Source organism: Dasypus novemcinctus, chromosome 11 (assembly GCF_030445035.2).
Source record: "Dasypus novemcinctus isolate mDasNov1 chromosome 11, mDasNov1.1.hap2, whole genome shotgun sequence".
NCBI lineage: Eukaryota > Metazoa > Chordata > Mammalia > Cingulata > Dasypodidae > Dasypus > Dasypus novemcinctus.
Window position 1 is genome coordinate 29,787,488 of NC_080683.1, and position 15,191 is coordinate 29,802,678.

Genomic DNA, 15,191 nt, shown 5'->3' on the forward strand with positions numbered 1-15,191 from the left:
AGGGTAAGCAGGGTGGGGCATGGGGTTGGGCTGAACTACCCGTGGAACTAGGGGGAGAGCTGGAGGAAGGAACAGGTCGACTCTGGGGATTTGTAGGTCTGTGGTTAAAATTACAATGGTGGGAATATGTCATATTTTAGCAAATATGACAGAGAAGGGTTATTGGTGTAGGGCAAAAGGCATGGGGGGGTGGTATGTGGGAAAGAGTACACCTGTGGCATGCTTCCATGGATTATGAAAGTGTTCAAAGAATGTCATCTCAGTGGGTGGAGACCCACATAATAAATAAGACAATAATAAACTCCCATCCTGGGGAGTCCTGCTGGGTTCTCAGCAGTGCCTACTAAAAGAAGACCAATATGTCAAGCCCTCAATATTAATGCATGTAACTATGAAACTTATTCTTCAAAAATTGCAACCTAGTGGTTACCATGGGTTCTGAGGTGGGAGGGGGCAGGGGAGAATGGATGGAGCATGGGGCATTTTTAGGGCATTGGAACTGTTCTGCATGATCTTGCAATGACAGATACAGGCCGCTATGTATTTTGTTAGTAGTTATAAAGGTATATGGTACAGGATGTGCAACATAAAGTAAACCATTGACTATGGTTAGTGGCAATGCTTCAGTATTTGTTTATCAATTAAAAAAATGTACCATACTTATGTAAAATGTTATTAATAAGGAAAATGTGAGAGGGGCAGGGATGGGGTAAATGGAATCCCCTATATTTTCTAAGTGACTTTATGTTACCCAAAGCTTCTTTGAAAATAAAGTGAAAAAAATAAGACACTATGGGAACATACAGAAGAAATTTTCACTTACATAAAAGATAACAGATCTTATGGGAATGAAAGACATATCAAAATTTAAAAAAAAATTATATATATATATTTTATTGTATTTTTATTTCGGGGGCTTTGTTTTGGGGGAGGTTTTGGATTGCAAAAGATGTGCAACTGTAGCAGGGCAGGATCACTAGTATGGGGTGTCAGTGGAGGGAGGACATGTGGGGAGAGGTACACCTGGGGCATGCCTTTATGGGAATATGAATGTGTTCAAGTGGTGATGGGGTGTTGTCACGGTGTGTGGAGCCCCACACAGTAACTGAAAGAATATTGAATTCCTATCCTCCAAAAGAGTGGTAAGAATCCCTAGAGTACATGGGCAGTGCCTAGCAAAGGAGGACAGACCAATATACAAGACCCCTGATATTGATGCTTGTATTTATGAACCTTACTCTTGTAATGTTGAAACTTAGCCTAATATTATATATTGCCTAAGAGTTACCTCCTGAAAGCCTTCTTGTTGCTCTAATGTGGCCCCTCTATAAGCCAAACTCAGCAAATAAACTCACTACCTTTCCCAGGACATGGGACATGACTCCCAGGGATGAGCCTCCCTGCCACCAAGGGATTATTACCATGTGCCAACTAGTGATGTGTTTGGAAAAAGACCTTGACCAAAAGGGAGAAATATTAAATATAACTGAATTTTTATGGTTAAGAGATTTCAAAGTGAGTCAGGTGGTCATTCCAGAGGTTGTGCTTATACATATCTCAGGAGGATCTCACTGGTGCCACAGCAAACAGTGTCTCAAACAGGGGGCTCCTGGGAGGTCTAGGGACATAAGGACACTAGGCAGGGCAGACAACCCCAGGAATTTGGCACCCTGTCAGTGGGCCTTATCTTGGAATAAATGATAACCGATCTCCCCAATGTATTAGAGTTGGACTCATTTATAATTTTCCCACACATGGTTCTTGTGCCCCTTTTACTTGAACCTAAAATTAGCACTATACATGTTAAATATGTGTCCCAGAGACTTAAATCTTCTGGCTGTTCACATGCCATTTGAACCATGAATTTCAGCAGAGTTGCAGCTAATACCTACTCTCCAATTCATTGGATTCACTTAGGACAACCAACAAAAGGATGACGGACAAAGCCCATCCCCAAAAATACAGAGTACCTACAACTGCAAGCAAGACAGTTCCATCCATCTGCACCATGGGATATAAGTCCCTTCTTCAATCAGAAGCAGACTGAGCATCACCATCCCAAAATACTCAAGGATAAACATAAGGGGGAACTGTAACTATGGACTAAAGTAGACTTATTATTATTCAGTAAGGGAAGAATTTGTAACATTGATATAAAGGCACTGGGCACCAGAGGTTCTGAGGGGTGTGAGAAGGAAAAATCAGTACAATATGAGGCATTTTTGGGACACTGGAACTGTTCTGCATGACACAGTAATGATGGGCACAGGCCCTTATAGATTTTGTCAAAACCTATAAAATTGTATGGTACAAAGTGTAAACCATAATGTAAACCATAGACCATGGTTAGTAGCACTATTTCAATATGTGTTCATCAATTGTAACAAAGGTACCACAATAATGAAAGATGTTATTAAAGGAGAAAAGTATGGGAGGGGGAGGGAGTAAGGTATATGAGAATCCCTATATATTCAATGTAACATTTATGTAATCAAAAGCGTCTTTAAAAATAAATAAATAAATAAAAATGCCTCCTTTAGGGGAGTAGGTGTAGCTCAGTGAGTGGTTGAGTGCCTGCTTCCAATTTACAAGGTCCTGGGTTCAAAAACAAACCAAAAAAAAAATGCCCTCTTCTTAATGTGGATATATTATAATTACATTGCTAATGCAGTTAAAGACTGAGAGACACAGCATTACTAGAGATAGAAGAAATAATTACAGTTGCAAAAAAATATTCTAACAAATAAGACATGGAGGTTACTATTTAAAATAGCATTAACGGTGCCAAGAGAGAGAAAAAGTATATTTTAAAAAGTACCAAGGAAGAGGGAAGGCTGGGCAATATTTCATTGCTCTATGATTACCAGTCCATTCTTGAGGGAACATATTAAAGTAAGAAGTATCTATAGATGATGTAAACCCATGCTACAGTGGAATTAATGATGTGTTTCCATCTTGACCTTGAAAGACAGGGTTATTCAGTGTATTAAACAGATCTTTCAAAGTTAATAGGAAATGCTGACATCAACACTACACTGAAGGTTAGCAATGCAAATTCTTCACTTTAGAGTCAAAGGTTAAAAAACATCTGTTAAGAGCAAGCTGAACCATTCTCTTCAGGGTTTTGCTAAATTCTATACATGGCCACAGGAAAGATTTTGACTTAAAGACAATTTCAATTGTCAGATTTTTACTTGGCTAATTATTCAATAGTATATCTACTGATGTAAATCTTTTTTTATTTATAATTTATGCTCTGGGTTCCTTCTAAAAAGGATTTAAGAGCGCTCTTGATTAAAAACAAGCAGCAAATGGTTAAAGATAAAAGTTAAAGATCAGCTCTTAAATTGTTTGCCTTGCTTGCAAAGGTCCAAATTATTAATTTACAATTCCCCTGGTATAATTTTATGAACACCAACCTGCTCGTTAAGGAAGTTTTATTTTTGAAATACACCTAGAAGCGCAACAAAATTGTCTAATTTTGGTCAGAAGAATGAAACAACCTCCTAAAATATCAATGTGTTTCCTAAAGATAGGAAATAGAGTAAGTTTAGAATAACTACCTTCTCTATTAAGAAAACTATGTAATATATATCTATAAAGACAGCTCTGGGTGTGTGTATATAGGTACAAGGAGGTATACCATATAAGCAGAGAGGACACAGCTAATATTCCACTGTTCCAGATCTTTTCTTTCCTCTCAGAAAGAAAAATATTCATACAGCTGATATTAGCAATGACCAGTCTATTTTCACTACTTTGATTTTCTCATTTAGTTTTACTTATTAGCATTTGTATATTACTTACTTTATGCTGATCAATGAGAGTCCGAAGAGCATCCTCATCATCTGGGAGAACACCATGGAAACGAAGGGTTTGCTCCGCCTCAGCCAGCCACTCCAAGAGGGCATGTACCACCGAGTGAAATTCCTCTGCCTATTAGTTCACACACACACACCCCAAACAAGATAACCAAATATACCCATTAGCAAAACTTACACAACGGCACAGTAGATTCCTCTTGATGGAACAAAAAAAGTTTTAAGTTGATTAACTGTATGCATTAACCTTCCATTAAAAAGATAAGGCTATATAGCGCTGCATTTTACAAACATAAGAATACATCTCATACAGCAAAAAGGCCTATATGAAACCTCATTTACCATTTTAACAACCGGGTTTTAGATGGAAAAGAAGCCCACTATCTATCTATTCAAGGTGAAAAATTACTCAGGCAACACTTCTATGTGAAGATTAGAAAACCTCCCTCTGTGAGTAAATTAAGTTCTAAGGGCAGGCGGGGTTAGGAGAGAACAAGGCTTGGGAGAGAACAAGGCAGTGCTACTGTAAGCATTTTGTTTGCTTCTTCTTCTCCATCACTATCCTGGGCTGAGTGCTTTCCTACATCAGCTCTTGGTGAGGCTTCAATACTTTTCTCCCATTATATACAACTGCAGCATACATGATTTTTACCTGACGTAGGGCTGCTTCTAATCGTGATTGCTTTGATACAGAAAGTGCACACACAGTCTCCCAGCGTGTGCTTAATTCCTGCATCTGGACCTTGACCCAGGAGGAGTCATCTCGGCTGCCTTCTATAAGCTCTCGGGCGGAGCGCTTCAGGGCCTGCACGCTGCTGGTCCTCTTCCCCAACTCTTTTTGGAAGACCTACGAGGACCGTATTTTTAAAACATTAGTTTCAGTTTCAAAAATAAAACAGCAATCGATACAGTTTCAAATATTTATATATATATATATATATATATATATATATATATATATATATATATATATATATATGTATATATAACAACACCAAGACCTACAGTTTAATGAAAATATTTTTCGCAGAATCTTCAGATTTGAAATGATTGCATTGTTACTAACCGAGCATCATCAAGGACAAATTGTTATATCAATTTAATCGGTCTTATAACAGTCTCATGAGGGAACAAGAGAATGATTACCTTATTGTTTAAATGGCAAACTGGAGTGAAATAAGTGTATTTCAATTCTACCAAAAATTCATCAAATTCCTTTTTTCTATGACCTTTTGATATGATCTCCCAATTCCTTTCAAATCATTAATGTGAGTGCCAAATGCATGTCGGCTACTGCAATATCTTTAGCTAGTAAACATATCTAAGAGTCTAACGGATAACCAGGCAATTCTGGTGTGTGTCCACAGGGTCTTAGAGATAATGGCCAAGAAGCCCTTATTAGTCTCTAAGAGGCAGAATGTAGCCTTTTCCCCCTATAACATTCCTTTGTCTTTCATAGCATTGTGGGCAGTAGAATTTACAATGTGAAATTTTAGAGATTTAAATCCTTATATGTCATCCGTAGAATTTTGATGAACCCTGATGAGCCAGGAGTTAAACTGGCTTCTGCTGGTCACAGATTTAATCCAAGAAATGAGCCCAGGTTTTGTCATTTTTGATTCAAGAGCCTGTATAATAAACTAGATCTTTCAAACAACAAACCTTCTGTCTGGAATAAAATTGATGTATTTTTCTGAAAAATAACAAATGAATATTGCCAAGCACATTTTTAAATTTTGGTTTTCTCCATGTTTCTATTTGATACCCAGACCATTCACAAAAGGCAGCCCATCAAAAACAACCCAAAACTCGTGGAATGAATTCATTGACTGATTTCACTGTGAAAGTGTTAAATTTAATGTGCCTGCAGATAGATACAAACACACACATACACATAAGCACAGAAGGTACAGTATCTAAATATTCTGTTTGTGATAGAACTAGTCTGATAATTTTGAGTAGACTTTCCAATGAACTTTGTATACTTAAAACTTCTTCTTGAGTCTTCCAATTGTATTACTTAATACTGAATGATTAATTCATTCTTGATGATCTTGTCTATATAAAAAATCTGGCAAGTATCTTCAGTAGTAAATATTTAGACAATGAGCTTATAAAAATGGCATTTATGTAAAAAGTAACATTATACTATTCATTACTCATTGAATGCATGCCGGGGAGTAGAAACATTTCTAGTAATCATGCATAAAATATGTTTGTTTCAATATAGGCAGAGCAAAGTAATTTAAAAATTTTAAAATTTTTGTAGGTCTGATTTATGTCCTTTATCTATTCTTTCATTTTCTGTTAATATCCAAATGTTACAAACTCTTTTTTTATGACTATAATGAGAATAGATCCAGAAAAGGGAAAACAAATATGCAAAAGCACTAATAGTTTAGAAAAGAATAGTTAAGATTAAAATAGCACAACCATGGAAGTACAAAAAGCATTTAAAAATGAAATGCGTTTTCTAAACTCAGGATTTATAAAGTAATTATATGTTTACACATGTTGTATCATAAATTGCCATGGTTCAGGGGCAAGATTTAAATAGTCTTTAAAAAAGAAAAGCAGTTGATTATGGTCCCTATGTGTCATATCACAAATCCACATTTACATAATAATTCAAGTCACTGAAGAAATGATTTTAAGTTATATTATATACTTATTTAAATGAATAACATGAAAGTAAAAATTCTTAAAACATGTTTTAAAGCACCAGAGAATGAAATTACTTTCCAAGTTCAAAAAAGGCTTTAGATATTGTAATTAAAAATTAAAGTAATTCACTGATACCAAAGTGAAATTTCCCCACCATTTTTGGAGTTGGCGTCTTGATTCTCCTCATTACGCATATTTCAATATTACAGACTTATAGAGTGTAAGTCTCTTGATTTTAAAAGACTAAGTGCTTCTTTTTCCTTCTATACTCAAAATATCCAAACAACTAGATAAAAAAAACAGCCCTCGATCAAAATACCTTGTGATTATCGATCAGATTCATCACCAAATCAATGTCTCCATGGACAGGTTGGTCTTCTGCCAGCTGGGGTTCAACTCTGTACAACCAATCAATGAGGGCCTGCAAGGCATCTGTGAATTGTCCAGAAAATAACAGGGCTTCCTCCAATTTGTTTTGTCTAGGGAAAAAAGAGGAAAAACAAATCTGAATAATAATGTTCTAGAATATATCTAACATCTAAAAATTCATTTATGAAGGCTGAGTAGTGTTTAAGGGGAAAAACTGTATATTGGTGTTTGCTGCTGTTTCTTTGCTTTGCCTAGAAAATAACAAAACTTTTCTTAACATATTTCCAAATTTTCTTTTTATTTTCTAAATACATGGCATCTGTTCCAGGAAAATTTCTTCACTATCACCTTTGCAAATCAGTGGCCTTTCATAAAAGTATGACTTTTTACTTTTTATTTTTATTTCTTTACTATTTCTCTCCCCTTCCCTCCCCCGCCCCCAGATGTCTGCTCTCTGTGTCCATTTGCTGTGTGTTCTTCTGTGACCACTTCGATCCTTATCAGTGGCACCAGGATCTGTGTTTCTTTTTGTTGCGTCATCTTGTGTCAGTTCTCCATGTGTGTGGCACCATTCCTGGGCAGGCTGCACTTTTCTTTCCCGCTGGGCGGCTCTCCTTACGGTGTGTACTCCTTGTGCGTGGGGCTCCCCTACACAGGGGACACCCCTGTGTGTCAGGGCACTCCTTGCACACATCAGCACTGAGCATGGGCCAGCTCCACACGGGTCAAGGAGGCCCAGAGTTTGAACCCGGGACCTCCCATGTGGTAGACGGATGCCCACTGGGCCAAGTCGACTTCCCAAAAGTATGACTTTAAATTAAAAAAAAAATTATTTTCAAATTATCATACAATAAAATGGACTTTTTTGGTAGTTCTATGAATTTTAACATATGTATATATTCATTTAGCCACCCCTCAATCAAGATATGTAAGAGTTCCCTCACCCCAAAAATCTCTCTCACGCTAACTCTTTATAGTGAATACTATCTCCCCATCTCTAACCTCTGGCATCCACCTGATTTTCATCACTGTAAATTTTGTCTTTTCTAAAATACCAAAGAAATGGAATCATACAGTATGTAACCTTTTTAGATTGGAGAAATCAAGATAAAAAAAACGAACAAAAAAACCTAACACTGCAAAAACTTACTGTGATGTTCCTAGAACTGAACATAATATTCTACTTCATCTTGATTCTGACAAAAGTAATTAGACTAAGGATCAATGAAAGCTTTGAAAATATTTATAAGGTTTTATCCTTGAACTCTATGTACTTTCTTGAATACTTAATTTTGAAATAAATCTTGGATCTTCATGGCTGAAGTGTAATGAGAAAAAGAGATACTGGAGAGCAGCAACATCAAGAGTCCTTAAGGAGCCTGCATTTTATTTCAGGCCCAATAGTAACCCTCGGAAGGGGAATGACAAGATTCCATTTACATTTTAAAGAGGCCACCCTAGTAATGATGTAGAAATTGGATTAAGGGGAGACAAAGAGGCCCATCAGAAAGCAAATGCTGTAGTCTAGGTGAGAGATGACAGACGTTTGGAAGATAACATTTGAGTGTAAATGAGTAGTAAGACTAAAAATAATGATGACCAGCAATGCCTACTCAGCGGAGGTGCCCTGAGAGTGGGGAATGAACCAACGAGCTGAAGTTCCCCAGGCAAAGGAGGTATTTAAGGTTCAAAAATTTCCTTTGGGAGTCCCACTGCTTAATAATTGAAAAAGGTCTACAAAGTCTCCACACTGCCTTTAAGAACATTTACCTTTCCACAGATTTTCCACAGATAGTATCCCATTTGTCTCTGAGTTCACTCAGCATGTCATCCAGTTTCAGGTTGTCATCAGCCAGGGAGGTTTTCTCCTTCAGAGATCGTCCAGTTCTGTTAGTGGTGTCATAGACAGAATGCTTGGCTCCAAGTGATTTCTGAAACTCCTATGTATGTAACAAGATAACAATATGCATTTCTACTTGGGGCTAATAAACAGATAGGCATGAGGCATTAAAAGAGGCATACTTAATAAATGGAGTGCAAAGACTAGAAGAAATCAGTGAGTAATCAAGCCAGATAATGCAGTGCTGTACTCCACACAGCAACATGAGGATAGAAAAGAATCTTTAAACTTTCAAATTGGAGGATATATTCTTTTCAAAAGTTGGATGTCTCTGAGAATACCTTCTATAATCTTTACAGTACTTTCAAAGCAAAACAAAACGTGAACAAAACTACGAACAGTATACAGTTATGATAAAATTGCGTTGCTAATAAACTATATGAAAAACCCAAGGGTTTGGAGAGGAAAATTGGCTAATATTCTGTTAGTAATTGTGGATTCAGTCTGGATACAGAGTGACTCAAAAATACAGAAACTTATTACAATTTTGCATCAACAGATTTATTGTCATACATTTTGGATAATCACAATAATGTTACATGTAATTTTATCTCTAAGCCAAGATGAGGGGCAAGTAAGAAGCATGTCCCTAGGTTCCTATGCCTGAAACTCTTGCTTGTTCTGGTCACACCACCCGGAAAGCTTACCTTCCTCCTCTCTGCATACATAAATCCCCATCAAAGTCTCAAAATAGCTAACATTTACTTTTCCAGTACCAAATGGCTACATTTCTTATAGAATGGGCATTTATAAAACAGAAACAACAAAGGCTACCTTTTACCTGGTTAGTTAACCTTTTGAGTGTCTGTGTGGGGTAGGGGCAGTGAATTATAAACTTCCTTCATAAATCAATTATAAACTTTTATAGAGCAGGGACATTGTCTTTATAGGTCTCTCATTACCATCTTCTATTACCAGGCAGTTATGAGTATTTAACAGAAGGATTAGAAAGGGTAACATAACTGCTATTGAGTACACAGCTCATGGATATAAGACAGATGAACTTACTGGGAAGCTTGCAAGCTCACAAAACATTACCAAAGAAACACTAATATAGTGGTTCTCAGTCCTGGTATCCCCTTAAAATTGCCCCAGGAGCTTTAAAAAAATACCCTTTGGAAAAAGGAAAACTATCTCTACTTGCAGATGCTATGATTTTTATATAGAAAATCCAAAGGAATACACACAATCTACTAGAACTTATTAAACAAGTTCGGGAATTTAATTTAAGTTGCAGTTTACTAGAACAATATATGAAAAATCCATTTTATTTTTATATACTAGTAATGAACAGTCTGAAAATGAAACTGCACAATTCCATTTACTATAGCATAAAAAAGAATAAGATACTTAAGCATACATTTAAGAAAAGAAGTATAGAATTTGTACACTGAAAACTGCAAAATGTTGACCGTCATTAAGGTCTACATATAAGGAAAAACATTCCATGTTCATGAATCAGAAGACTTAATATGGTTATGAGGGCATAGTCCCTCAACCCATCTATAGGTTCAAAGTGATTCTTATAAAACCTCAGCTCAGCTGTGTTTTTGTAGAAAGTGACAAGCTGATCATAAACTTATGTGTAAATGCAAGGGACTCAGAATAGTTACAACATTCTAAAAAAGAAGAACAAAATTGAAGGACTCACACTTCCTGAGTTTTCTCTTAAACTTTTAATTTCAAGAGGCTTTCAGACTTACAGGATAGTTGTGAAAATAATACAAACCCTACACAGAGAACTCCAATATATGATCCCCTCCCTCCCCCACATATCCAGACCTACACTTACCAATATTAAAACTTATTACACAGCTGCAGTACTCAGGAACATGTGATACTGGCATAAGGCCAGACAAACAAACTAATAAAAGAGAGTTGAGAGTGCCTAAACAAACTTATATTTTCAGTCAATCGATTTCAACAAGGATGCAAAGATCATTCAATGAAGAACATTCTTTTCAACAAGGGTGTTGGGATAACGTGATATCCACATGCAAAGGAAAAAAAAGAACTGAACCCCTTCTTTACACCATACACACAAATTAACTCAAAATGAATCATATACCTAAAGGTAAGAGCCACAACTACAAAACTCTTAGTTGAAAACAGGTGTAAATCTTCATGGCTTTGGATTAGGTAATGGTTTCTTAGATACGACACCAAAGCACAAGCAGCAAAAGGAAAAAATAGAGTACATCAAAATTCAAAACTTTTGTATTGCAAATGATATCAAGATAGTGAAAATATAACCCACAAAATGAGAGAAAATATTTGCAATAATATATCTGATAAGGGACTGGTATCCAGAATATATCAACAATTCATGTAACCCAATAATAAAAAAGCCTTCCATTTAAAAATGGACATTTGATTAGACAATTCTTCAAAGATGATATACATACAATGACCAATATAAGCATGAAAAAATTCCCAACATCAATAGCTGTTAGGGAAATGCAAATCAAAACCACATTCATTTTGTGGGTACTATTTCACATTCACTAGAATGGCTATAATAAAAAAGATAACAAGGATGAGGAGGTATTGGAACACTCATACACTGCTGGTGGGAATGTAAAGTGATGCAGCTCCTTTGGAAAAAGTTTGGCAACTATTCAAAATGTTTAACATTGAGTTATAATATGATCCAGAGATTCTAGTCTTGGGTATATGTCCAAGTAAAATGAAAACATATGTTCATATATATAATAATTGTACATGAATGTTCATAGCAGTATTGTTCATAAGAACTAAAAAATGAAAACCTCAAAAGTCCATTAAGTTATAAATCAGTGAATGAATATGGTTTATTCATATGATAGAATATTATACAGCCATAAAAAGGGATGAAGTACTGATATATGCTCCAACACAGATGAATCTTGAAAGCTTTAGGGTAAGTTAAAGAAGCTAGTCACAAAAGACCACATATTGCATGTTTCATGTTTCTAAGAAATGTCCAAAATAGGCAAATCTATAGAAATAATAAGTAGATTAGTGGTTGTCTAGGGCTGGGTAAGGGTAGGGAGGATGGGGAGTGAGAGTGACTGCTAATGAATGGAAGGTTTCTTTTGTAGAGGGAGGAAAATTATTTTAAACTTAGATTGTGGTGATGGTTGTACAATGCTGAACATACTAAAGTCACTGACTTGTACCCTTTAAATGAGTGAATTTTATGGTATATAAATTATATTGCTTAAAAATACTATGTTCAGGTCCCATCCCAGACACATTAAAAGGGCCTAGATATTTTGAGTATTTTTTAACAGCTCCCTGAGTAACTCAATTGTACAGTAAGAGTTAAAAATAATTGTCTAGTTTAATAGTTTAATAGATTTATCTTATCTAACATTTTTGGGGGCAGGGAGAAGATTTAGAAAGCATGTCAGATATAAGAAAGGTTTGATATAGAACTAGTGCAACACATTACCCAGGCACAGAACCAGGAATTTCATCATGTTTCTATCATCATCATCATCATCATCATCATCATCCATGGGCAGGGTGAAGGGTAGGGTGGACTCATGGCAAATTTTAGATTCTGTTTTGCAATATTATTTCCCCACACATGCCCAAGTCGAAAGCTCAGGTGTTCATCTACTTCTCTCTAGAGGAGTCTTCCAGATGCCTGGAATCAGAACTGAGCTTTCCTTCCATACATTTTCATTGCAATTTATAAAGGGCCCTTCACAGCCTGTCTTTTGTTGTGGTCATTTATGTATGAGATCCATTCTCTTACTAGTGTGGGAGTTCCTAGAATGCCAGGAAAGTATCAACTTCATCATTATATATCGATATTAAAGTTGCTGAAATAGAGGAGATTGTGACACAACATCTGAAAGGAATTGTTATCTTCTCATTATGTCCCAAGAATATTTTAAATTTGAGGCTTTTCAAATAAAAGGGAAAAAAAAGTCTATTTTCTGTAATTACCAGCTCTAAAGAAGGATGACTAAATACAGGGATTATATTTATAAACATACTTTTATACAGACTACAGAATGAGTAAAAATACAACTATTTATAGAATCACCTTTAACCAATTACATTAGAAAGTTTCTATCTGTACATTCACCTGTGTACTTAGAAAAAGACTAGAATTCTGGTTGGTATCTGACTTAAGCCCTGTTTTAAATCAGACTAAATTCTTGGATTTTGATGGCACAATATGCAATATCTTGTGTATGGGAGTAAGCAGTGCACTCTCACTTGAGTATTAAGATGATCTTTTCTGAACTGAATCAAAAAAATTCTGGGGAGCCAATTTGCAGCCACAAATTTTCTGTTATTCTAAACTCTCAGAGCAGATTCTTGTAGTTAAGCTTAACATTATTAATCCTAATATATCAAATAGGCCTCCTGAATTTAAAGGTAAAAAACTGTGCCAAATTTTGATATCTGAGAGAAAAGAATATGTATCTCTAACCAGAATGTGCAACTGATTTTGTTCTTTCGGCTTTTCCAGATAAAAGCTCCACCGTCTATTTCTTTCAGGGTTGCTAACATATAACTGGCACATACAGTGAAACACGAGACAGTTAACATAATGATGAAATTGAAACTCCATCAAGCCATCAGAAATCCTTTACATGTTATACTCATTTTTTTGGTAGATAATTTGTGGTAAACATAGCAAACTGCTATTTTTAGTAATGTATCTACAAAGCACTAACAATTTCTGAAGTCTCTGATTTTTCTAATATGAATTATGCGACTACCTAATACAAAGATAAAGATTCTTATATGAGTATGAGATATAATTAATTTTATATAAGAACAAGATATTAATACTTTATTATTCTGTGAGCATAATGTGCCTAGGGGAAAAAGTACTGATCTTGGGTTCTAAAGAAGCCTCCTCTGCTACTACACTTTAGTTTACTCTTCAGTAGAGTCTTAGCTAACCTACATATTTCACTAAGTTCTGGGATCAAAAGAGAAAATGTGTAATGTGAAAGCTTCACTAACTGTAAAACGCTATGCAAATGTGCTATTTTGCAAATAACTTAAGGATACAATATCCTAACAAGTTATCATTGCCTCTAAAAGTTACATACTTTAAGTACTTTAAGTATTCTAATATAACTGAGCTATTTATTTTTCTTATATTAGGAGGTGTCTACATCTGGGAACTTTTTAATATTAAACACCATTTCATCACACTATTTTGGCATTTTATCTGCAATTATTATTATTTGCATGTTATTTTAAACAGAGTGCTATTGGTTAGAATCATGGTATGGACAAAGATTTTTTCACATAGCATATACATAAAATTTATACTGGAATATAGGAAATATTAAAACTTTTTAAAGACAAATGTACCCAAATGATGAAGAGATGAGACTTCTCAAAAAATTGGTTTAATGGGTCATCTTGTATCTTTATCTCAGAGAAATGATGACTTTGGCAATAGGTCACACTAGAAAAAAAACAGAATCTAATAGGGTTCTCCCCATATTCTTAATTCTAGGATTTCCTAGCTTTAATATACAATAACGTCCATACATCTCAATGAGACAACCTCAATGCTCAAATTCAAATAAGATATCCTATTTCAAGAAAGAGCCTCTCATTTTTCTATCAGAGGGGACAGAAGGTGCTGGTCAGTCACTGTGCCACCAATATCAGATGTGGCAGCTCACTGGCAGAAGGTGCCAGCAGAACAAGACATTCCTGAGCCCTCGTCTATCCAAAGAACAGGTGCTTGACATGTTTCCTTCCATTACTCTCGGACTGTGACTCTTAGGTTAGGCCCATGGATGAAAGCCAGCAGCCTGTGTAAAGGCTGGAATTTTCTGAAGATGATAAATCTTAGATTGCTCCTATTTTCTCCAGGCTTTTAAAATCACCATGCTTCAAGTAATCATTTATGTAGAGGCCTAAAATTATAAAGTTATGTTTGTAGGAACCCTTTTCCTTGTACACACATTTTCACCCTAATAATCACTTTACAAACAGTATGATAGAAAGACTCAAATTTACAAGTATGGAGGATGAAATGCCCTTTGGATGCCATAAGGAGAGGAAATAAAAGGTAAACAATATTTTAAAATGCTTCTATATGCTTCTTGTCTATAGAAGGAAGTCACAGATAATATGGCTTTGTGGGGAGGGATGGAATTTCATACATACACATACATACATATACACAGTAAAATAAAAATTTAGATAGGGCAGCCAATTTTTTCAATTTTTACTGTTTAAAAGAGTCTCTATGACAAAAATATTTTGTGGAATGATACTATTATTTTTTATAACAGGACTATTTTCAAGGTAGACACTGTCTGAGAAAAAAATGACAAGATAGTTGTCATGAAAAATTTGAAATGTCAAGGTTCAAAACACTATAAATGCTTTATATGTTTTAGATTGTATAGAACTTCCAGTTTTAACTTTTTTTTTTTTTAAACAATTAACCCTGACATCATTAC

The 15,191-nt window shown here is 35.4% G+C and overlaps 1 protein-coding gene across 9 annotated transcripts in view; it reads right to left on the reverse strand.

Annotated features, from left to right (window-relative positions):
- The window catches only part of LOC101417339 (dystonin), a 486,360-nt gene that overhangs the window by 21,421 nt on the left and 449,748 nt on the right, over positions 1-15,191 (reverse strand). For all 9 annotated transcript variants that reach the window (XM_004465347.5, XM_071218526.1, XM_058306906.2 and 6 more), the window contains 4 exons: positions 8,625-8,794; positions 6,805-6,964; positions 4,474-4,668; positions 3,808-3,936 (listed from right to left, as the gene is read on the reverse strand). In XM_004465347.5, coding sequence (XP_004465404.1) covers positions 3,808-3,936; positions 4,474-4,668; positions 6,805-6,964; positions 8,625-8,794 — 654 coding nt within the window. The remainder of the gene's footprint in view (positions 1-3,807; positions 3,937-4,473; positions 4,669-6,804; positions 6,965-8,624; positions 8,795-15,191) is intronic.